The sequence below is a fragment of the Salvelinus alpinus genome, chromosome 36 (assembly GCF_045679555.1).
Source record: "Salvelinus alpinus chromosome 36, SLU_Salpinus.1, whole genome shotgun sequence".
NCBI lineage: Eukaryota > Metazoa > Chordata > Actinopteri > Salmoniformes > Salmonidae > Salvelinus > Salvelinus alpinus.
This window is the reverse complement of record NC_092121.1, coordinates 4,165,490-4,188,334: the sequence shown is the minus strand read 5'-3', so window position 1 is coordinate 4,188,334 and position 22,845 is coordinate 4,165,490. Positions and strand designations below refer to the sequence as shown.

Here is a 22,845-nt window from a genome sequence, read left to right as displayed (position 1 = left end):
CCCCGTCCCAAAGCACTCACAGGCGGCCCAGTCCTTGTGCAGCAGTCCCTCCCAGCTGCAGTCAGAGCAGGAGATGTTCACCCCTCCGTGTTCCGTGTCCCGACTGCAAATGAATCGCGCATGCGGGAAGCCGCAGCTGGCTGAACCCGCCCTGGCTTACATAAAAAGTATTGTAGTGACCCGCACAGACAGCTGTGTGTTGTGTTAGGCTAGTAGGTGGTTGTGTTGTACTGACCAGTACCCAGTGTTCGCGGGGTCCGACATGTCAATCAACCTGCTATCTGCCAATCACGGGAATGCCTGGAATGTTCTGATGCCGGGCATCTTGGAGGAGTGGCGTGGAGCATTGGAAGTTAAGACCAGGTTTAGCCTTTGTTCTCTCTCTTTACGTCTGGGCTTCACAAGAGAAGGTCACGATTGGCTTGTGGGTTATCTGTCATTTATTTGGCGTGGTCTACGGCCAAACAGTAGCCTGTGTAAAGTTGGTTTAATAAACCGTCAATTCGCAAACTCAAGCCTCTGTCTGGACAATTGTTCATTTATGATCTAGTCAGGTCATTACAGTTTATATTTTTTTACCTGAATTAGGGCCAGACTAGTCACCATAGATATCTCACATTGCCATTGACAGTTTTCTATTTTCTCTTTTTGGTCCATTTAGATTGTATACAAAAAAATGCTATGATTAAAAATGTTCATGTTTTACTGTGACTTGTAGGCTCTTAAGTGGACCATAAGGTTAAAAACCAAACCAAATTACTCCGCCAGTGACCCTCTTTTGGGTCACTTTCGCCGGTCCGAGTTGGAATTGTAACATAAATAAAATAAAAGAATCGACAGACAAGTTCATTTGTAGTTCTAAACATATTTAGGGTGTTTTTTACTCACTTTGTCTCTCCCACGACGTTATTCTTCTCTCCTACAGCGTCCATCACAATTACATGCACATGGCCAATTATGCAAATTGGGTGATGACATAATTTAGTGACTTTTAGGACAGCCAATAGCTACTTTCCTTACTGAGGAGTTGGCAACACTGCCGGAACGATAACGAAGAGTTAACGGTAGGTGATGAAGCATATTTCATGTGCTGTAACCGAAAAACTACTGGCATTTGGAAAGTGTGGTGGAACAAGTATTGTTAACATAACTGGATCGAATTCTCCGTTAGCTAGCCAGAGAAATGTTGAGCAACATTAGCCAACTTATCTGATCAAATAATTACATCAGATGAGTTAACATTAGTATAACCTAATCAATTCGCTTTAGTATTAACTGTTATACGACTCCTTGCCTATTGTGCCGAAAATCTCCCCCCTGCCAGAATCCCCACTTCTCGTGAATGCGCGCACACTCGATTCTTCATTGCTGCGACTTGATTGCTAGTTGAGATTTCTGCTCATCACTCCATTGTCAGTTTAGCCTACATTTCACTGATCTTAGTAGCAGAAAGCATTTTTTATTTGTGTCCTTCAAAGGCAGCTGTCAATGATCACGTTAGCCTGCGTTTCATTTGATTTTTTTTTTATGGCGGTTTGAACGCGGGGGAGACACTAGTAATGTGCAGTTTTCGGTTTGACGCTCGGGTATGGCCATTTAAAGGAGGATGTTTAAGCCTTGAGACAATTGAGACATAGATTGTGTATATGTGCCATTCAGAGGGGAAATGGACAAGACAAAATATTTAAGTGCCTTTGAAAGGGGTATGGTAGTAGGTGCCAGGTCCAACGGTTTGTGTCAAGAACTGCAACGCTGCTGTGTTTTTCACGATCCACATTTAGTCGTGTGTATCAAGAATGGTCCACCACCCAAAGGACATCCAGCCAAATTGACACAACTGTGGGAAACATTTGAGTCAACATGGGCAAGCATCCCTGTGGAATGCTTTCGACACCTTGTAGAGTCCATGCCCTGACGAATTGAGGCTGTTCTGAGGGCTAAAGGGAGTGCAACTCATTATTAGGAGTATTTTGTACACTCAGTGTATTTTGACTACAGAGTAAACTCTCCTCAAAGGCAAATGCTTCCAGTTTCCACAATTAGACGGTGGTTACAAAAGGAACGACACTGTTAACATACCAATAGTGGATTTGAATGAATTCAAGTAAGACTAATTCCATAATGTGGAATGGCAGATTGCTTCATATTAAAGGAAATGTGCAGGAAAAAGGTCTGCCAGGATGTTGTTATTGCACTCCCCAACAGAAGTATTTGGACAGTGATGCTAAAATGTTGAATTTGTCTCTACACTCCAGCATTTTCATTTGCTTTGTCGAGAAGCTACCTGCAAGTAAGCATTTCGTTGGATCGTGTTACCATCAGTATCCTGTACATATGACTAATAAAACTTGCAACTAGACATATAAAGTGCTTTCATTTCGAAACGGTAAATCAGAAAAGTCTGAAAATACCCTGAAATAAAAGGTGACATTCTGTACTGTAACCTCGTATCAAACATTTGATCTGAAATTCTGGAGACTTGAGACATTTAAAAATGTTGTATCACTGTCAAAATAAAGATGTAGAGCAGTATAATTCAGTAACACCAAGATGACCCCAATTTTGAAAGTAAAACAATTTACTTATTTCTTCATCAATGTTTAAACTGGAGTGGATTCCAATCCACTGGTCCTCGTCTCTAAAATAAGATATGAAAAAAATGATTAGACTTAAAGGGGCATTCAGAAGTTGATAAAGACATTTTTGGATTTATATTAAAGATTTATGGTTAAAGCTATTTTAATAACATTGATGGTAAGTTATTGCAAAAATAGTTCTGTCAATAAATTGAAAGTGGTTACATTTTGCCAACCCCATCACTCAGCTTTTAACCAAAACGGGAGGGGAGTGTGCTTTGTTATTGTTTCAACTACCAATTACAGATTTAATAAAAATACAATAAATTAATTACAAGGCCACTGAATAACAAGGAATTGTATAGATTAATATATTCAATCGCTCATCAATACCTGATTCTTCCTCAGTGACTGGCCCAAAATGTTGCACTAGTCTGGCTCTTAATGTACTGGCCTTTGGAGCTGAAAAAAATGGTAATAAAAAGTTTTTTTATTCAAAAGATTTGCTGGAATTCTGACTCTCCTTTCATTAAATATGTATTTTCATCAGAGACAGACAACAGTTAGACAGGGAAAGATGGGATCAGACCTGCATGTAATGTATTATGTGCTGTGGGTAGATGGTACTAGACCGGCCTATGGCACGGCAACAAACGTTTGATATGCTATGATACAGTATGTTTGAAAGGAAAAAGTCAGATCAGGGACCAATAAAATGAAACACCTAGACGGGATGAAACTTACCAACAGAAGTGGATGTAGTTGCCTTCCTGGTTTGAGGAACAATCTGTCCTCTCTCATCCCTTTGTCTCCATCTGAACCTAATCCCTGGAGGCTTGTTTGTCTTTTTCTTCCTATTTTCCTAAAAAGTGCATTTCAATGATCATGGCTGGCCCACTAATAAAAGTCTCCCACAAGCATGGCTTGCTTGTGCACATATGGAGGACAAGCAAGAATTTTATTTTCACATAAGGTGAAGTGATTTGTCAGCTGAGGAAAGGCACCTGCAGTAGACCCATGTTCTGGCTCACTCACACAGTTAACGTGTAGAAGTTCACAAGGATGCTAACAAGTGCACCCTTGTGCCTCATGCTCAATGGGCAATATTTACATTTAAGTCATTTAGCAAATCATTGATGCCCGTGTTCAGGTCATATCACAGAGTCTACTTTGACAAACAAAAAGCAATGATAATCATAACGCTGTGGTGCTGGGGTTGTGTTGGGAATATTTATGCACGTATGAGAGCTGTAGGGGTTACATTACCGGTAATGTACGATTTGTTACATTACCCGTTCTGGGTTGAGCTCCTCAGCCAGTCTTTTTGCCTCGTTAATGGCCTCGTCCAGTTGGGCTTGTGGGTCCTTCTCTGGGTTGAGCTCCTCAGCCAGTCTTTTTGCCTCGTTAATGGCCTCGTCCAGTTGGGCTTGTGGGTCCTTCTCTTGGTTGAGCTCCTCAGCAAGGCGTTCTGCCTTTTTAATAGCCTCATCCAGTTGGGCTTGTGGGTCCTTCTCTGGGTTGAGCTCCTCAGCCAGTCTTTTTGCCTCTTTAATGGCCTCGTCCAGTTGGGCTTGTGGGTCCTTCTCTTGGTTGAGCTCCTCAGCAAGGCGTTCTGCCTTTTTAATAGCCTCATCCAGTTGGTCTTGGGGGTCCTCAGAGGCCATACCATCTCAAAAGAAACATAAAGAGAGAACTTCCAATCCTAACACATTCCTTCACATAGTAACCTCCCCCGTCTATGAGAAAAGCTGCATGTCATTGATAGCGTGTGTGTTTTACTATGTCCTGCACGTCACTAAAGGTCTTCATCCTCCTCCACACAGACTGACTGATCTACAAATCACTTTGCATAACAAATACATATATATTATTGCTTGCAGATCAGTCAGTCTGTCACCCTTTACCAACAATGCACTATTAGTCTGTCACTTCCCTGTTCATGTTGTTCTATGGCATGTGTGCAATTTCAGTCCTTAAAGGCTACAGTGTCTACAGGTTTTGATCAATTTAGATCATTGACTAGTTAGGACCTCCTCTCACCTGATTGTCTGTCTTAACAGGATTTCATCAACTCCTTTACGTCCCTCCTAGGGTCCCTCTCTCCTTCTTCCAAGGAGAAGTCACAAGATGAATACAGATTAAGTGGCAATGTGTATTTCTTTGAAGATGCAAAGAGGAAAAAGGGGAATATATAGCCTAATGTATAGGTGGTTAAAATAATAAGTGAGAATGATATCCAGATATACGCAAGTAATGCAACAAAAATATCAACACATTCTATGTTGTGTATGCAACTTTCTTTTTTCACCTTAGTTACGTAACCTTCCTTACTGGTTTAACACGTTTTTTAAAGCAAACATTTTAACAAACACAAAGCAAATGTGTATGCATATTTCTGAAAACAAGGGATGAACTGGCGACCTACCTGTTATCTGTCCAGGGTCCAGACATCTGGTGTGAGCGAAAAATGTATAAATAACAAGTGTCACATGACCGGATGAGGTAACTATTCTTGTTCTTCTTGTAACTTTCCGGTAGGCTAGAAGCTTTCCGGTGTTATGCCGGTCGTCACAGGTCGACGCAGGTATTGCACTTGATTTATCGTTCTCATAACCGTAGGTGCAGCCAAGTGGAAATACGAAAGCTTTCTAGCTATTAAGCACTGACGGTAATTTTAACACAAGAAAGTTTATAGTGAAAAGGTACTTACACTCAGAGCCATGTATTTACACTCAGCCACCCTAGCCTTATTACGGGTTAACGTTTTGGTAATTTTGGTTGACCAACAAAATGTAAGACTACAATGACTGCATACGTTTCCCCAAATGTTCTACGAAAAAAAAAAGTTTTGGTATTGATGGACAATGGCAAGGCTGCCATTGCATTTTCAGTTACATTCTAGTCAATAAAAATGGTTTACACGTTTGTTTTTTAAGAAATACATGGAACTACAACCGAATGAAACACCATTAGCCATCATGCATTGCTTACATTCATTCTATACTGAAAAGTCTGTTCAGAAAAATCGAAAACAGTACATATAGGCATACAACCACCATGTTTTAATAGGGATTAAAAAAATACAAAATATCTATATATTCATAACGTTAAATAAATAAATACAGGCGATCGCGTCTTTGGTTGTTGCAAAGGCTGGTTTGTCGCCTACTGGTTAAATTCATATCTTTTCGCACAAATTAAGTAGCACATAAATTCGTGTATTTCCAACGAATTGAACCACACAAAAACGCACGAAATCTGCTGAAATACATTTTGTACATATATGCGCGAATTGAATGTGAGGCTGGGCTGGTGCAGTACATGTTGAGTGCCCTTTCTCTATAAGCATGCTGTTGTTAATTTGTTTACAGAGAAATAGCATTGAATTTGGTGAAAAAAACATTTTTTCCAACAGTTTGCTAAGAGCTGGAAGCAAGCTTATAAATATGCTGTTGGAACCAGTAAAAGCCGCTTTACAACTCTTGGGTAGCGGAATTACTTTGGCTTCCTTCCAGGCCTGAGGCGAAATACTTTCCTCTAGGCTCAGATTAAAGATATGACAAATAGGAGTGGCTATAGAGTCAGCTACCATCCTCACCAGTTTTCCATCTATGTTGTCAATGCCAGGAGGTTTGTCATTATTGATCGATAACAATACATTTTCCACCTCTCCCACACTAACTTTACAAAGTTTAAAGTTACAATGCTTTTCTATCGTTATTAGTTTTTTTTTTAATGCATGAATACGATGGCTCACTGTTCGTTGTTGGCATTTCCTGCCTAAGTTTTCTCACTTTGCCAATGAAGAAACCGTTAAAAGAATTGGCAAAATCATATAGTTTTGTGATGAATAAGCCATCTGATTCGATGAAATATGGAGTTGAATTTGTCTTTCTGGAAGCGAAAGAAACGCACACCAATTTAGGCGAGGTGCTGGCTAGCGGAGTGGAACACTTAAAACAATTAAAAGAGCCGCACAATCTAGGAGCTCAGATGCAAAAATATATATACGTTTCGACAGACAAGCTGTCTTCATCAGGGTATAATGACAAACACTGCGGGATGACTAATTTAAATAGTGCCAAAAGACACACACAGGCAGTGTTGCCAACTCCTCAGTAAGGAAAGTAGCTTTTTTTTTTTTTTTTTCAAAAAAAATACATTTGGCAGATTCATTTTTATTTATTTTTTATTTTTATTTATTTTATTTTTTAAATTCAAAATACAGATCAACAATTTACATTCTTACATAAGAACATTACATTAAAACAGAACGCAGGTATTAATGAGAAAATACTGGAACAAACAAAAAATATGTAAAAAAATAAACAATTCTAGTGCAATTGTAATCACTCTGAAAAATCTTATTGTAATGATTTAGGAAGATGTTATTCTTGTTGTTTACTAGAGTTCATGTTTTAATAAAATAGTTAAATTCAATCAAAAGTGTAATTTTGGTATATAATTTTTGTTTGTGTATGAAGTATTTGGCAACAAGAATAAAAACATTCACAATCATTTATTTCAGTGGTCTTGTTATCATTGCAATAGTTGAAAATAAAGAAGAGCCGCACACTAGGAGCTCAGATGCAAAAATGTAATGTCCAACGTTTCGACAGCCAAGCTGTCTTCATCAGGGTGTAATCAGACACTGCGGTATGACTCGTTTATATAGTGTCAAAAGACACAGGTGTCTGTAATCATGGCCAAGTAATCATGGCCAATCATGGCCTAATATCATTGGTTAATTATCAAATATTAAAATGGCATACAAAGAACAGCATTCAAAAAAACGAATGGATAGCATACAATCATAGATTCATTTTAGACTACACAAGCTTACAAACAATTACAATAGCAAAGTCACAATAATCACAAGAATGGCTCCAGATCAAAGTCTACGTTGAGACCGAAGGGAGCAAGGGTCTTTAAATTAAAGATCCAGGCAGCCTAAATTAAAGATCCAGGCAGCCTCTCGTTTTAACAATATATTATCAAGGTCAACCCCTCTCCAAGGGAGGGTGACATGTTCGATGCCAATATAACGCAAAGACGAAATCGAGTGGTTTGCTTCCAAAAAGTGGGCCGCAACTGGGTAAGTCAAGTTTTGCTACGATGCTCTGAGATACGTACTTTTAATTGGCGCTTTGTTTTACACGTGATAACACCTTTGATTGGGATCTGTTTCCCTGTTTGTGGGTGTTTGAAGGATCTACATTTATAAGTGCCATTGCATTGAGCACAGGCATTACACTTGTAATTTCCATCCATCATTGCAATAGTAACATATTATATCTTTCATGTCAAAAACATAGGTCGTGTTCATAATGGTAAATAACTATTTGGAAGGTTTTCCCAAAATGGACACAAATTTACATTCAAAGAACAAATGACACAGATTCTCACCTTCTTTTCCACAGAAAATGCAGATATCATCAATAGCCACAAATTTGGACATCATAGAATTACATGGATTTAACTTATGTCAAATTTTGAAGTGCACTTCCTTAACTTTGTTTGGTATACAATATTTGTAAGGCCTTAACCATGCATTTTTCCAGACAATGTCAGGAATAAGCATGTTCTGGAAAACTCTCCTCTGGTGTAAGTTGGTTTTGTGAATGAAGAATTTGTCTTATATATTTATTACAACAAGATCTCAAGTAAGCCCACACCTTCCAATCTGAGTTCTGGATCAACTTTGTGATCATTACCAAAACTAAGATGAGTTTTCATTAGTGTAGTTAGACCACTGAACAGCTTTGATCACATAAACTATCTGAAAGGTATTGGAAACTCTTTCAATGTTATAAATTGTTCATATGTGAGAATATTACCCTTGTTGTCGAAAACATCAAGAACAAAGTCAATATTCCTCATGCCAGCTGGGGTAGAACAATGACTTATTCCTTACAGTTATGTCTGAATTAGTCCACAAAAGAGCTATATGTGGGGAAAAATTGTGCAGGAAACATATTTTCCAGGCCATTTAAAGCTTGTTGGTGAAACCTAGCCAATTTAGCAGGTAAGGAAAGTAGCTATTGGCTGTCCTAAAAGTCGCTAAATGACGTCATCGCCTTATTCGCATAAGTGGCAATGTGCATGTAATTGTGATGGACGCTGTAGGAGAGAAGAATAATGTCGTGGGAGAGACAAAAAGTGAGTAAAAAAACACCCTAAATATGTTTAGAACTACAAATGAACTTTGTTCTGTCCTGTCTTTTTTGGGGTCACTATTCCAACCCTCTTATCTGGGCTTGGGACCGGCAAAAGTTACCCAAAATAGACACTGGCGGACTTACTTAGTTTATTTAGTTTAGATTTCTTATTTGGTTTGGTTTTTAACCTCATGGTCCACGTAGGAGCATATAACAAGTCACTATGGTAAAAGATGAACATTCTTAACCATACATTTTTTTTACGTATACAATCTAAATGGACCAAAAAGAGACAATAGAAAAAACTGTCAATGGCAATGTGAGAACTATGGTAACTAGTCTGGCCCTAATTCAGGTTAATAGTTTTTCTTAAATGTAAGTCAGGGCGGGATCAGCCAGCGGCGGCTTCCCGCATGCATGATTCATTTGCAGTCTGGACACGGAGAGGTGAACATCTCCTGCTCTGACTGCAGCGCGAGGACTGGGCCGCCTGTAAAGTGCTTTGGAACGGGGGTGCAACACCCGCTGCTCGTTGAGAAGAGTGCTTTCACACCAGTCTCCAATAACACCGGAAAAAGTCGCTAGATTTGTCGTTAGTCGCTTTTTAGAAAATTTGTCGCTTGAGGGGTCTGAATACTCGCTAAATATAGCGACAGTCGCTAAATTGGCAACACTGCACACAGGTGCCTGTAATCATGGCCGGGTGCGGCCTGATTTCATTGGTTATTTATCATATTAAAATAGCATACAAAAAAACAAATGGATAGCGTACGATCATAGATGCAATTTGGCGGGTGGGTATAATTTGTGGAACGTTCCAACAGGAATCCGTTCCAAAAACTTCGTAAATATCAAGGTTGCCAACAAACAATGCATAAAAAGTCGTATAACGGTAGAATGCGATACCGGGTCGAGAGTGAGCTATGTAATTACGTTTTTCACTCACCACGTTTATTCGGAAAAATGTCCCTCTTCGTTCCGGTAGCCTCCACCATTCCTCGTTAGTTGGTTTAGTTATTATTTCCGGTGTTCCTGCATTCGCCGGTGAACTCTGTTGCTTCTCAATTAGGGAATCGCTATGGTTGTAATGTAACTAATGACCGCCAGCCCCAGTATTTTATTAGTTAGGTGGCTTGTACACAATTGTTACCGATGATACGGTGTACACCAGCCTACTCGTACTACAGAAACATAACTTGGCAAAATACAATGTTTCTCTGTGTTAATCCTGTTTCCCAAATATATCAGCTAACTTGTCTGTCGATGTTGAGTTCAACTTGCCTAGTTAAATAAATTAGAACATTTTAAAATATATCCTTTGACCTATTTCAGGTAACCTAAAGATGCTTGATTCAATACAGCTGCTTTTGAAGAACTTTCCAGTCGTTTTTACTTTAGATTCCGACTTTTGAACGTCTGTTTATTGGACATATATATTAGTGTCAAAAGAGCGACGTATGTGAAGCATCCCATTTGTTTTAAGGTTATAGTGTGATGTAGTTCCTCTTGCTGTCCACTAGGTGTCAGCACAGTTTCAAAAATGTCACACCAGGTTCACATGTTTTCATGTTGTGAAGACTACATGTGTAGCCCTTACAGTGAAATGCTGACTTACAAGCCCTTAACCAACAATTTATTTTAAAGAAAAATGTGGTATGTAAAATAAAAGTAACAAATAATGAAAGAGCAGCCATAAAATAAAAATAGCGAGGCTATATACATGGGGTACCGGTTAGTCGAGGTAATTGAGGTGTTCCTTTCAAGTCCAGTGGTGTAAATTACTTAACAAAAATGTATTTAAAGTACTCCACTACATTCCATTTTTATCTAGGTTATTTTGTATCTGTACTTTTAAAATTTCTGTTTCTTTACAACTTTTAATTTTACTATACTACATTTCAAAAGAAAATAATGTATTTGTTACTCGATACAGTTTCCCTGGCACCCAAAAGTACTTGTTGCGTTCCGAATGCTAAGCCGGACAGGAAAATGGTCAATTCACACACTTATCAAGAGAACGTCCCTGGTCATCCCTACTGCCTCTGATCTAGCGGACTCACTAAACACATGCGTCGTTTGTAAATGATGTCTGAGTGTTGGAGTGTTCCCCTGGTTATTTCTTAAATAAAATAACAAGAGACTCGTGCCGTCTGGTTTGCTTAATATATGGAAGGTCAAATCATTTATACTTTTACCACTGATACTTAAGTATATTTTAGCAGTGACGTTTACTTAGTATTTTACTGGGTGACTTTTACTTGAGACTTTCTCTATTAACATTTCTTTACTTTTACTCAAGTATGACAATTGGGTACTTTTTCAACCACTGTTCCAGACCTTTAGCACCCAAGACCCAACATTCACTTTTTGGCTTGAAGTAGGAGTGCTGAACTAGGATCTGTTTAGCATTTCTGAGTAGAATGAATAACATTACTTTGGTGGGGGGGACTGATTCCAGTTCAGCATTCTTAGCCTGCAACATTTCATAAATGCTTAGAGGAGTACTGTTGTACGATCAGCTTTGCCTAGCTCATTCTGAATCGGGTGGGTTGGTCGTAGATCAGCACTCCTACTCAACACCAGTTGCTGTAACCTAATATTTTATAATCCAATTTCCCTTGCGGTCTAATGTCCTTCCGGAACCCCACCTCAGCATTGTTCTGTCACGGCAACAAAAGCAAGTTGGCATGCTCTTGCAAGGATCTTAACTCACAACCTCTCCTTTGGGAATTCACCACCATAACTACTACAACTATTTCTAAACGATCTTAACATGTGGTTTTCTTCAGGGGGGCCAAGATTAGGAACACCTTTTGAATGGTCTACAAAGCATGCCACCAGGTAAAAGTTGTCTCTTGCATAGAATGGTTGTGTTGTTACTCCACGGCATAATGTTATCACAACTCCATTGAAAGGACACTCTATACAAGTTGTCACCTAATTCTTGCTATTTGATGGGAACTAGCCCCTGTCCCCCTACACACCTCCAAGTTAGCTTGTTTCTCCTCTGGGATTTGAACTGTCAAACTCTGGTTTGGGGAGGAAGCACTATTCTAGCGGACAGACACAGTCAAGATGTTGAGGGGTACTTGAAAATGCACACATTAAAGACAACATTTTAGAGGTTGGGGAATGGTGTGCTGGCTTGTACTTCTTGAATCTATCAACCGTTCCTCAATCTTCTGACGATTACAAGCATAGATTATGAATCTTCAAAACCTACACTATAGGATGGATGTGTTTAGGAATGGGGGATGAAATTCGAAAGGGACGTGTTTCCAAATTCCAGCAAATAGACCCTAGAAATGTTATACCATCTTATTATTGTACCTTTTCCCTTCATTTGCCTACTACTGTCATAACATGTGGGTTTTTTCATGGGGACCAGGTATCAAAATGCCTTTGAATGGTCTACAAAGCATGCCCCCAGGTAAAAGTAGCAATTTGCAGAGAAGGCTTGTATATCAAATCCAAATGATAGTTTGTTACTCCATGACATAATCTGATATCACAACACTATTGAAATGACATACTTTACAATGTGACTGGAGTCTTTGACCATTTTTTCCCCCCTTCCTCTGACACCGCCTAGTATATACAGTAGATCCTGGATGGCAGGAAGCTTCTACCCAGTGATGTACTCGGCCATACTCAATCAAATTTTATTCATAAAGCCCTTTCAACATCAGCCGATGTCACAAAGTGCTATACAGAAACCCAGCCTAAAACCCCAAAACGGCAAGCAATGCAGAAGCACGGTGGCTAGGAAACTCTAGAAAGGCAGGAACCTAGGAAGAAACCTAGAGGAACCAAGCTCTGAGGAGTATCCAGTCCTCTTCTGGCTGTGCCGGGTGGAGATTATAACAGTACATGGGCAAATGTTCATAGATCACCAGCAGGCTCAAATAATAATAATAATAATAATAATCACAGTGGTTCAAGAGCGTGCAACAGGTCAGCATCTCAGGAGTAAATGTCAGGTCAGGGACAAGGTAGCACGCCCGCTGAACAGGTCAGGGTTCCGTAGCCGCAGGCAGAACAGTTGAAACTGGAGCAGCAGCATGACCAGGTGGACTGGGGACAGCAACGAGTGATCAGGCCAGGTAGTCCTGAGGTGTGGTCCCAGGGCTCAAGTCCTCCGGGATAGAAGGGAGAGAGTGAATTAGATGGAGCATACTTAAATTCGCACGGGACACCGGATAAGACAGGATGAATACTCCAGGTATAACTGACTGACCCTAACCCCCCCCCCTACACAAACTATTGCAACGTAAATACTGGGGGCTGAGACAGGAGTGGTCGGGAGACACTGTGTCTGAAGATGCGCCTTACGGTCGGATGCCGAGCAGTTTCCATACCAGGAGGTGATGCAACCGGTCAGGATGCTCTTGATGGTGCAGCGGTATAACTGAGGATCTGGAGACCCATGTTTTCAGTTTCCTGAGAGGAAAAATGTGTTATCATGCCCTCTTCACAACTGTTGGTGTGTTTTGATTATGATAGTTTGTTGGGGATGTGGACTCCAAGGAACTTGAAACTCTCAACTTCTCCACTTCAGGCCTGTCCATGTTAATGGGGTCCTGTTCTGCCCTCCTTTTCCTGTAGTCCACGATCAGCTCCTTTTGTCTTGCTCACGTTGAGGAAGGGGTTGTTGTCCTTGCAGCACACTGCCAGGTCTCTTACCTCCTCCCTATAGGCTGTCTCATCGTTGTCGGTGTTGTGTCATCAGCACACTTAATGATGGTGTTGGAGTTGTGCTTTGCCATGCAGTCGTAGGTGAACGGGGAGTACCGAGGGGTGCGTGCTTAGTCCCCTCGAGTGGCCCTAGTGTTGACGATCAGCGTGGCAGATGTGTTGTTGCCTACCCTTACCAACTGGGGGCTGCCCGTCAGGAAGTCCAGGATCCAGCAGCAGGGAGAGGTGTTTAGTACCAGGGTCCTTTGCTTAGTGATCAGCTTTGTTGGCACTATGGTGTTGAATGCTGAGCTGTAGTCAATGAACAGCATTCTCAGAGGTGATCCTTTTGTCCAGGTGTGAGAGGGTAGTGTGGAGTGCAATAGAGATTGCATCATCTGTGGATCTGTTGGGGTAGTATGCCAATTGGAGTGGTTCTAGGGTTTCCGGCGTGATTGCTTGATGTGAGCCATTACCAGCCTTTCAAAGGACTTCATGGCTACCAATGTGAGTGCTACGGGGCGCTAATCATTAAGGCAGGTGACCTTTGCTTTCCTGGGCACAGGGACTATGGTGATCTGTTTGAAACATGTAGGTATTACAGACTCGGTCAGGGAGAGGTTGAAAATGGCAGTGAATACACTTGCCTGGTAATCAGTCTGGCCCCGTGGCTTTGGGGATGTTTACCTGTGTAAATGTCTTGCGCACATCGGCTGTGGAGAGGGTGATCCCACATTCGTCCTGAACAGCTGGTGCTCTCGTGCATGCTTCAGTGTTGCTTTGCTCGAAGCGAGCATAAAAGGCTTCTAGCTCATCTGGTAGGCTCTCGTCACTGGGCAGCTCGTGGCTGGGTATCCCTTTGTAGTCATGAATATTTTCCAAGCATCAGGGCTGGTGTAGTAGGATTTAATCTTAGTCCTGTATTGACGCTTCAGGACAAGTCTCTGAATTTCCTTGAGGTGGCCAGCCAGAACCCTGACTTGAACCCAATCGAACATCTCTGGAGAGACCTGAAAATAGCTGTGCAGCAGCGCTCTCCATCGAATTTGACAGAGCTTGAGAGGATCTACAGAGAAGAATGGGAATAACTCCCCAAATACAGATGTGGCAAGCTTGTAGCATCAGACCCAAGGCTGTAATCACTGCCAAAGGTATTTCAACAAAGTACTGAGTAAAGGGTCTGAATGATACCCATGTAAATTTAATCAAATTTTGATTTAATAAATTGGAAATCATTTCTAAATGTCACGCCCTGGTCTGGTTCACCTTTCTTGTGATTGCCTCCAGGTGTCGCTTATTATCCCTAGTGTATATATCCCTATCTCTCTGTGCCAGTTCGTCTTGTATGCTTTTCAAGGCAACCAGTGTTTTCCCTTACTCCTGCTTCTATTCTAATTTTCTAGTCCTCACGCTTTTTTTTTTACCCTTGCCTGTTTTCTGGACTCCGTACCTGCCTGCCTGACCTCGAGCCTGCCTGCCGCTCTGTACCTCCTGGACTCTGAACTGGTTGACATTTTGCCTTTCCGCGACCATTCTCTTGCCTAGCCCTTTTGGATTGTTTAATAAATATCAAGACTCTAACCATCTGCCTCCCGCGTCTGCATCTGGGTCTCGCCTTGTGCTCTTATACTAAACCTGCTTTTGCTTTGACATTGTTCGCTATTGTGTGTAGATTGATGAGAGAGAACCAATGCAATCAATTGTAGAAGGCTGTAACGTAACAAAATGTCAAACAAGTCAAGGGGTCTGAATACTTTCTGACGCACAGTAAATATTGATAAGTCACCTTGTACCAAATTTTTTAAACCTTATAGTTAAATTCAGAAATGGTAGGTTGAGACTAATACAGTTAGTACAGTCTTCCAATACATTAGATTAATCAGGAGTCAATATCTTTATACCATTATGGTAATTAAGGCCTTTTAATGCCACTGATGGTAAACACCAACTTTGTGTCCAAAATTCCTTTTTCATCAATATAATGGTTAATGTTCTCTGTAGAAGTTGCAGAAAGGTACAGTAGGTATTTTCCTATGTCGGCTTCCTGCCAATTGTCACTCAAACACAATCATAAGAATAGGTAGTTTTTTAAATTCCAAATTATGAACCTGGAGGTAAATTTCAGTCAAACTGAAAACGAAAAAAAAAAAAGGTTCACTGAAATCCACTACCATTCGCTTATGCCAGCTCAACCATAACCCATCTATACAGTTCAGTATTGCAATATTATGCCATTATTGGGGTACTGTTACTTTAATTACTATATTTAAAAAATACCTACAAAGGTTAAGTATATAATTTACAAAGTACGGAGTAAAAATTGTTTTAAAAAATCCAACATGCCTTTGATATTTTTTCAATTTTTCTGTTAACTTAACCTTTTCACACATTACCTTTTCCTTTTAATTTAAGGGAGATGTAGCAAAAGTACTGTAGGAAGTAATTTAATTGGTTGCAACAAAGGCACCTGTCTTTTTAATTTTTATTTTTACCTCATTTCTATCAGCATGTTAAATGCACAACCAGAGAGAAACAAATTCGAGACCACCTTTACTCCACACACAGAGAGACGAGTACAAAGCTCTCCCTCACCCTACACTTGGCAAATCTTACCATAATTATCAGGTATGAAGGTAAGACCCAGACCACGTCGAAGAAACAATAGTTTAATACTCAAACGGGGAAAGCAATAGTAACTTTAGTTGACTCTACCTACATGTACATACTACCTCAACTAACCGGTGCCCCCGCACATTCACTCTGTACTGGCACCCCCCTGTATATATTGTTATTTTTTTAAAGGTGCTCTTTAAAAGTAACAAGTAATTATCTCTTATTCTTAATCCAACTGCCCCCGCACATTCACTCTGTACTGGCACCCCCCTGTATATATTGTTATTTTTTTAAAGGTGCTCTTTAAAAGTAACAAGTAATTATCTCTTATTCTTAATCCAACTGCCCCCGCACATTCACTCTGTACTGGCACCCCCCTGTATATATTGTTATTTTTTTAAAGGTGCTCTTTAAAAGTAACAAGTAATTATCTCTTATTCTTAATCCAACTGCACAGTTGGTTAGGGGCTCGTAAGTAAGCATTTCACTGTAAGGTACCTGTTGCATGTGACTAATAAAATTTGATTTGACAGTACAAGGCAGGCAGGGGTCAGTAACCAGAGGTGTGGCAACGGTACCAGACGGCAGGCAGGCTCAGGTTCTGGGTAGGCAGAAGTCAGAAACAGGAGACAAAGAGCTGTGAAACATGGGTTTAACTCTGGACACATTAAAGGTGGGATGTATGCGAAGAGTACGGAGCAACTGAAGATGAACAGCAGAGGGCCGACTATTCTTGGAGATGGGAAATGGGCCAATAACCCTGGGGAAAGAGTTTGCGAGATCCACCCGGAGTGGCAGATCCCGGGTAGACAGCCATACCTTCTGCCCTAGCCGATACTGGGGAGCTGGGGTCCGATAGCGATCCCCTTGTCTTCGATACCTTGAGGCGGTATTGAGGAGGGCCAATCGGGCTCTCCTCCAGGTAAGACGGGCTCTCCTGCTCGGGGAAGAGCGGAGGCTGATACCCCAGGGAACACTCGAGCGGAGATGGGCCCATGGCAGAGCAGGGTAGGGTGTTGAGGGCGTACTCGACCCACACCAGCTGCTGGCTACAGGTGGTGGGATTGGAGACCAGGCAGCGCAGAGTAGTCTCCAGATCCTGGTTTGCTCGCACCAACTTGCCAGTGGACTGGTGGTGGAACCCAGAGGACAGGTTGGCTGACGATCCAATGAGGGCGCAGAATGCCTTCCAGACCCTGGATGAGAACTGAGGCCCCCGGTCGGAGACCAGGTCCAAGGGCAGTCCATGGATCCGGAAGACGTGCTACACCATGGGCTGGGCCGTCTCCTTGGCCAAGGGTAGTTATCACCCATCTCTGCTCTCCTGTGCCTGACTTCCCGGCAACCAGCCACTCACCCCATTACAGCAGTGGGGTCTTTGTTTACCAACAACCAAATTAATAATTAAAAGAAAATGACAACCTCCCTACAATCAAACATGGGGAGGTTAGGTTATAGGCTACTTAGGAGTTATAATGTAGTCAGTCAGCTACTTTGACATCCATGTAGGCTAATACTACAACAAAATGTTGCCAAGCTCAAACATATCAGGTAAAACAACAGTGCTATCGAACATTATTAATAGTCTATTAAAGTGGGGCCAGGATAATGTAGCAACAGTAAATGAGATAAAGCAACAGTGACTTGGGCTTGGCTGCTGGGCTGTATCACCTTATTTCCCATCACACAGTAATGACACAAGGAGCAGTGTATGATGTAGACCAGGCTACAAGTTCTCAGCTTTACATTGTCAGATTGTCTATCACTTTTTTACAATCTCACCTTTGTCCAGGATCTCTTTGGCCACCATTCTGGCATCACTGATGTTAACATGCATTGAGACAGTTGGGTCACTTAGTGCCTTCTCCCTCTGCATTAACTCTCTGGCCATCTAGGTAGTACATAAAGGACAGACAATGGGATAAATATGTCTACCATCTATAGGGCCATTGGGAAATATAAGATCGTGTGAAAGCAGGCCTCCAACTGCCTTGTCATCCTAACAATAATCATCTGATTCATTGTGATAATCTTACACTTTGGAAAACCTTTGTTGCTTGGCTGTAATCATGAAAACAAGGAAGCTCCACTGATTTGATGATATTACACCAACATTTAAATTTAGAGTTTTTTACATAGCAACCAAGTTCCATATTGACCTGGGTCATATTAATTCGTGGACACCATAGCACATCGGTTAGCAACAGAAAAAAATGGTTTCTTCTTGAACACATGGGTCCCTTCCCGTTTCCGACCATTTTCTTAGGCGTGCACATGACAGGTGTGAAATGTATACTCATTTGTTATGCTAATCTAATCCTTTCAATGGAATGACTTTGGCTAAACTCTCAAAGATCTCTTCATGTAAACATTGGGTGCATTTGCTTTTGACCCACTTTTGGGTGGGCTACCTTTAAGGGTTACGCACAGATTTCTAAGTAACAGATTTGCCTACTGAATTATCCTGGGAACTATTTAGCATATGACCTCACCAGCAGCACATCAACTCCACCATTGTAGCCGTCTCTTTGCTTGGTGTGCGGTATTGTTGTCGCCTGCCAGGGAACATTGCTGAAAACAGATTCTGTCCCAGTTCTGCGGGTTCGTTCCTCAAACCAGTATCTGTTTGGGGAGGGACACATTAATTGTTTGTACATAGGCCATGACATTCTCTCCTCACTGTTAAACTTCCAACAATATTCGTACACCTGCATAACACATGAATGGCTGCTCATGATTGAAAACAGCATGCCTGAACATAAATCAATAATGCTTTATAATTCTCTTCATAGCATACAACATTCATAACATGAACACAGGCTAATTAAGTCAATATGTAACCGGACCATAAATGTAAAAGTCTCAACTTTGACAGGTCAACTTAACTTGTATGCCAGATATTGGAAAAATGGTCAAACAATATTTTTGCCTGACCATACAATAGATGTACTCAGTGGTGGAAAAGTACTGGGGTGGAGAAATCAGAATTAGCTAAGTAACAGATAATTAAGATGTCTCATCTGCAGAACATGCTTATATAATTGAACTGTTGAACTCGTCATTAGAATATCTCCTTTCCGAATGGTGTTGGCAGTTGCACTGCCTCCATCATATGGGCCTCAGTCACCTGGGGCCCAGAGAGGGGAGAAGTCAGGCTTGTCTCACATGTCCCCGTTGCTATGCAGAATATCAGCAAGGAATATGGCAAAGGAGGTAAGAAGGAAACATTGCTTTCATATGTGAACTGTCTTTATTGCATCCTTCACTCATGCTGCCATACATACCCTCGTAAAACTGACCATCCTACCGATCCTCGACTTTGGCGATGTCATCTATAAAATAGCCTCCAACACTCTACTCAGCAAACTGGATGCAGTCTATCACAGTGCCGTCCGTTTTATCATCAAAGCCCCATATACTACCCACCACTGCGACCTGTACACCCTCGTTGGCTGGCCCTCGCTTCATACTCGTCGCCAAACCCACTGGCTCCAGGTCATCTACAAGTCTCTGCTAGGTAAAGCCCCGCCTTATCTCAGTTCACTGGTCACCATAGCAGCACCCACCCGTAGCACACGCTCCAGCAGGTATATCTCACTGGTCACTCCCAAAGCCAATTATTCCTTTGGCCACCTTTCCTTCCAGTTCTCTGCTGCCAATGACTGGAACGAACTGCAAAAATCACTGAAGCTGGAGACTCATCTCCCTCACTAGCTTTAAGCACCAGCTGTCACTGCACCTGTACATAGCCCATCTGTAAATAGCCCATCCAACTACCTCATCCCATACTGTATTTATTTATTTATCTTGCTCCTTTGCACCCCAGTATCTCTACTTGCACATTCATCTTCTGCACATCTACCATTCCAGTGTTTAATTGCTATATTGTAATTACTTCACCAGCATGGCATATTTATTGCCTTACCTCCCTTATCCTACCTCATTTGTACATGCTGTATATAGACTTTTTCTACTGTATTATACTGCTTTGCTTTATCTTGGCCAGGTCGCAGTTGCAAATGAGAACTTGTTCTCAACTAGCCTACCTGGTTAAATAAAAGGTGAAAAAAAATAATAATAATTTTGCAAACCATGTAAAGGGATGGACTAAGTAACGGGGAACCAATCACGTGTCTCCACAGTGTGTGAGTCAGTCACCTCCTCCTAGGGGGAGATTGTTTTCTCTCCCCTAGTTCAAGGTGTGAACTAAGTAACAGAACAAAACAAGTTATTGGTATTTGGGGCCTAAGGTCTGGCACAGGATGTGTGGGGTTAGTGTTTGGAACCATTGTACGTCATCTGAGGTTGCACCTATCCTGACCTATGCTGAGATTGCTTCTGGGTTATTATATAACTCCACTCAGTTGGTTCTCACGATATCCACCTTGTGGGTATGGCGACAAGCTCCCTTGTCTAAGTTATTTGAATAAAGATTTACACTACCGTTCAAAAGTTTGGGGTGACTTAGAAAAGTGCTTGTTTTTTAAAGAAAGTGTTTTTTGTCCATTAAAATAACATCAAATTGATCAGAAACACAGTGTAGACATTGCTAATGTTATAAATTACTTTTGTTGCTGGAAACATCAGATTTATTATGGAATATCTACGTAGGCGTAAATAGTGTCATTATCAGCAACCATCACGACCTGTGTTCCAATGGCACGTTGTGTTAGCTAATCCAAGTTTATCATTTTAAAAGGGTAATTGATCATTAGAAAACCCTTTTGGAATTATGTTAGCACATCTGAAAACTGTTGTCCTGATTTAAAGAAGGAATAAAACTGGCCTTCTTTAGACTAGTTGAGTATCAACTATAACTCAGACTTGTGATAAGTGTGTCTCTCCTCATTTGATAGCAGTTAGAATTTCCACCACAGTATCCAATTGTCATATTTGAGTAAAAGTAAAAGATACCGTCATAGAAAATGACTTAAGTAAAAGTGAAAGTCACCCAGTAAAATACTACTTGTCTAAAAGTGTTTGGTTTTAAATATACTTAAGTATCAAAGGCAAATTTTATTGGTAAAATATACTTAAAAACAAACGTGAAAGTTCAAGGATAAATCATTGCGATTTCCTTATGTAGGCAAACCAGAAGGCAAGATTTTCTAGTTTTTTAAAATTTACAGAGCAAGAAACACACGCCAACACTCGGACATAATTTACAAACTAAGCATGTGTGTAGTGAGTCCGCCTGATCAGAGGCAGTATGTTTTTGATAAGTGCCTGAGAATGGGACCATTTTTCTGTCCTGCTAAGCATTCAAAATGTAACGAGTAGTTTCGGTGTCAGGGAAAATGTATGGAGTAAAAACGACATATCTTTAGGAATGTATTAAAGTAAAAGTGGTCCCAAAAAATATATAGTAATGTAAAGTACAGATACCCCAAAAAACTACTTAAGTATTTTTACACCACTGGATGTACCCCACACCTGATGTGCTTCACCAGGTTCTCGCTCATATGGCTCTCCGCGTTAGGGGAACCAGTAGGGTCCAGGACAATGGCAGAGTGGGTCCTGCGATTGACCTACTAAACACAAGCGGTAATTTCAAGTCAGTTTATCAAAATGGCCTCAAACATAACATATTCAAGAATAGTACTGTCTAATCTCTCACTAAAATGGTCATTCTTGTGGACCTTACCAAGAGTATCCAGTGGTAGTTTCCCACATTGCAAACTCCAATCAAGCAACTGTGCTGCTCCAGACTGGTCTACAGGAAGTGAAGGTACATTTATACGGTGTGGCAGGACATCTTTTGTCAGGCAGGTGCCAGCTCTCCCTACATTGACCCCTCCAGCCTCTTATTTAGAAACATGACACAAAAGCAACTCTGCGGACATGCCTTTACCTTTGACAAGGTGTTCTTGCGCATCGCCACCTTATCCCCATGCAGGATCATCCCTGCCACAAAGTGATCCACAATAAAAACATCCCCCCCTCCACTTGAAGGTCAATCCTCTTCAGTTGGAGGTAGAAGTCAATTACCTAAAGCAGAATGGCATATGGTTGGTCAAAGTTGACATGATGCCCAGGCAATACAGTCAGCCCAAGCAACAACTCTAATTGTACTTTATACCAACTGCACGCATGGAAATTTCATACAATTCAACCATAACATGTGGGGGACCTTAACATACCTCCCCGCTTAGCCAGTCATTGGGCTTCAACGTAAGGAAGTCATGGAGGTGCAGGATGGCAACGGATCCTTCCAACAAAATTCTTGCGGTTGCCCTGTCCACTCCATCCGACGACATTGCCCACAGTTGCTTCACATATACAAACAGATTTTGGGCCTAAAAAAAACTGCCTGACTGTACAGATGTGATCAACATGCAGTAGGAAAACATGTAGAATGTAACCAAAACAGTCACATTCCACTTACTCTATTCTCCAATTCTTCATCCCTGCTGGGGTGTTTGTCAGACAGAGACAGGTCACCCTATTGAATAAATGGTGACAGTTCAGGACAGATCAGCATTTTGTGTTCACGGATATAAATAAAACTCATTGGGGACCACATGGCTTAGTAAAATGGTTATCATTTTAACATACCCAAATAAGACATGTAACTAAATAAGACATGTAACTAAATAACAACACAAAAGACCGACCTGTTGATGAAAGGTTGATTGTTCTTCCTGGTATTTGGCGCCCGTCTGGACATGCTCCTTGGTGGCACACTTATGGCCAGAGCGTTTTGCGGCCAGATGCCTTGTCCTCAGCTTTATTGGCATAGGACTGTCCACACTTCCGCCAATGGCCAGTACAGCTGCCAGTCGGTGGACACACCTCTGGGCCTGTCAGAAGCAGAGCAGGAGCAC

At 41.2% G+C, this 22,845-nt stretch overlaps 2 protein-coding genes across 4 annotated transcripts in view; one reads left to right on the top strand and one right to left on the bottom strand.

The window, feature by feature from the left end:
- Nucleotides 1–2,560: 2,560 nt before the first annotated feature.
- Nucleotides 2,561–5,403, bottom strand: LOC139565198 (uncharacterized). Of its 3 annotated transcripts, none has more exons than XM_071385349.1 (6): nt 5,002–5,403; nt 4,617–4,682; nt 3,869–4,245; nt 3,321–3,438; nt 2,970–3,038; nt 2,561–2,638 (listed from the first exon to the last, which is right to left on the bottom strand). In XM_071385349.1, the coding sequence occupies exons 3-6, from the start codon at nt 4,238–4,240 to the stop codon at nt 2,601–2,603; spliced, it is 597 nt and encodes a 198-aa protein (XP_071241450.1). In that variant the 5' UTR covers nt 4,241–4,245; nt 4,617–4,682; nt 5,002–5,403; the 3' UTR covers nt 2,561–2,600. The 3 variants fall into 3 exon arrangements, with proteins under 3 accessions (XP_071241450.1, XP_071241452.1, XP_071241451.1); XM_071385351.1 differs by having other exon boundaries at nt 4,617–4,679; nt 5,002–5,072; XM_071385350.1 differs by lacking the exon at nt 5,002–5,403 and having other exon boundaries at nt 4,617–4,736.
- Nucleotides 5,404–8,628: 3,225 nt separating this feature from the next.
- The window catches only part of LOC139565237 (beta-1,4 N-acetylgalactosaminyltransferase 1-like), a 51,553-nt gene continuing 37,336 nt past the window's right edge, over nt 8,629–22,845 (top strand). Inside the window, exon 1 of the mRNA XM_071385408.1 lies at nt 8,629–8,735. Within this exon, the coding sequence (XP_071241509.1) occupies nt 8,715–8,735 (21 nt within the window). The 5' untranslated portion in view covers nt 8,629–8,714. The remainder of the gene's footprint in view (nt 8,736–22,845) is intronic.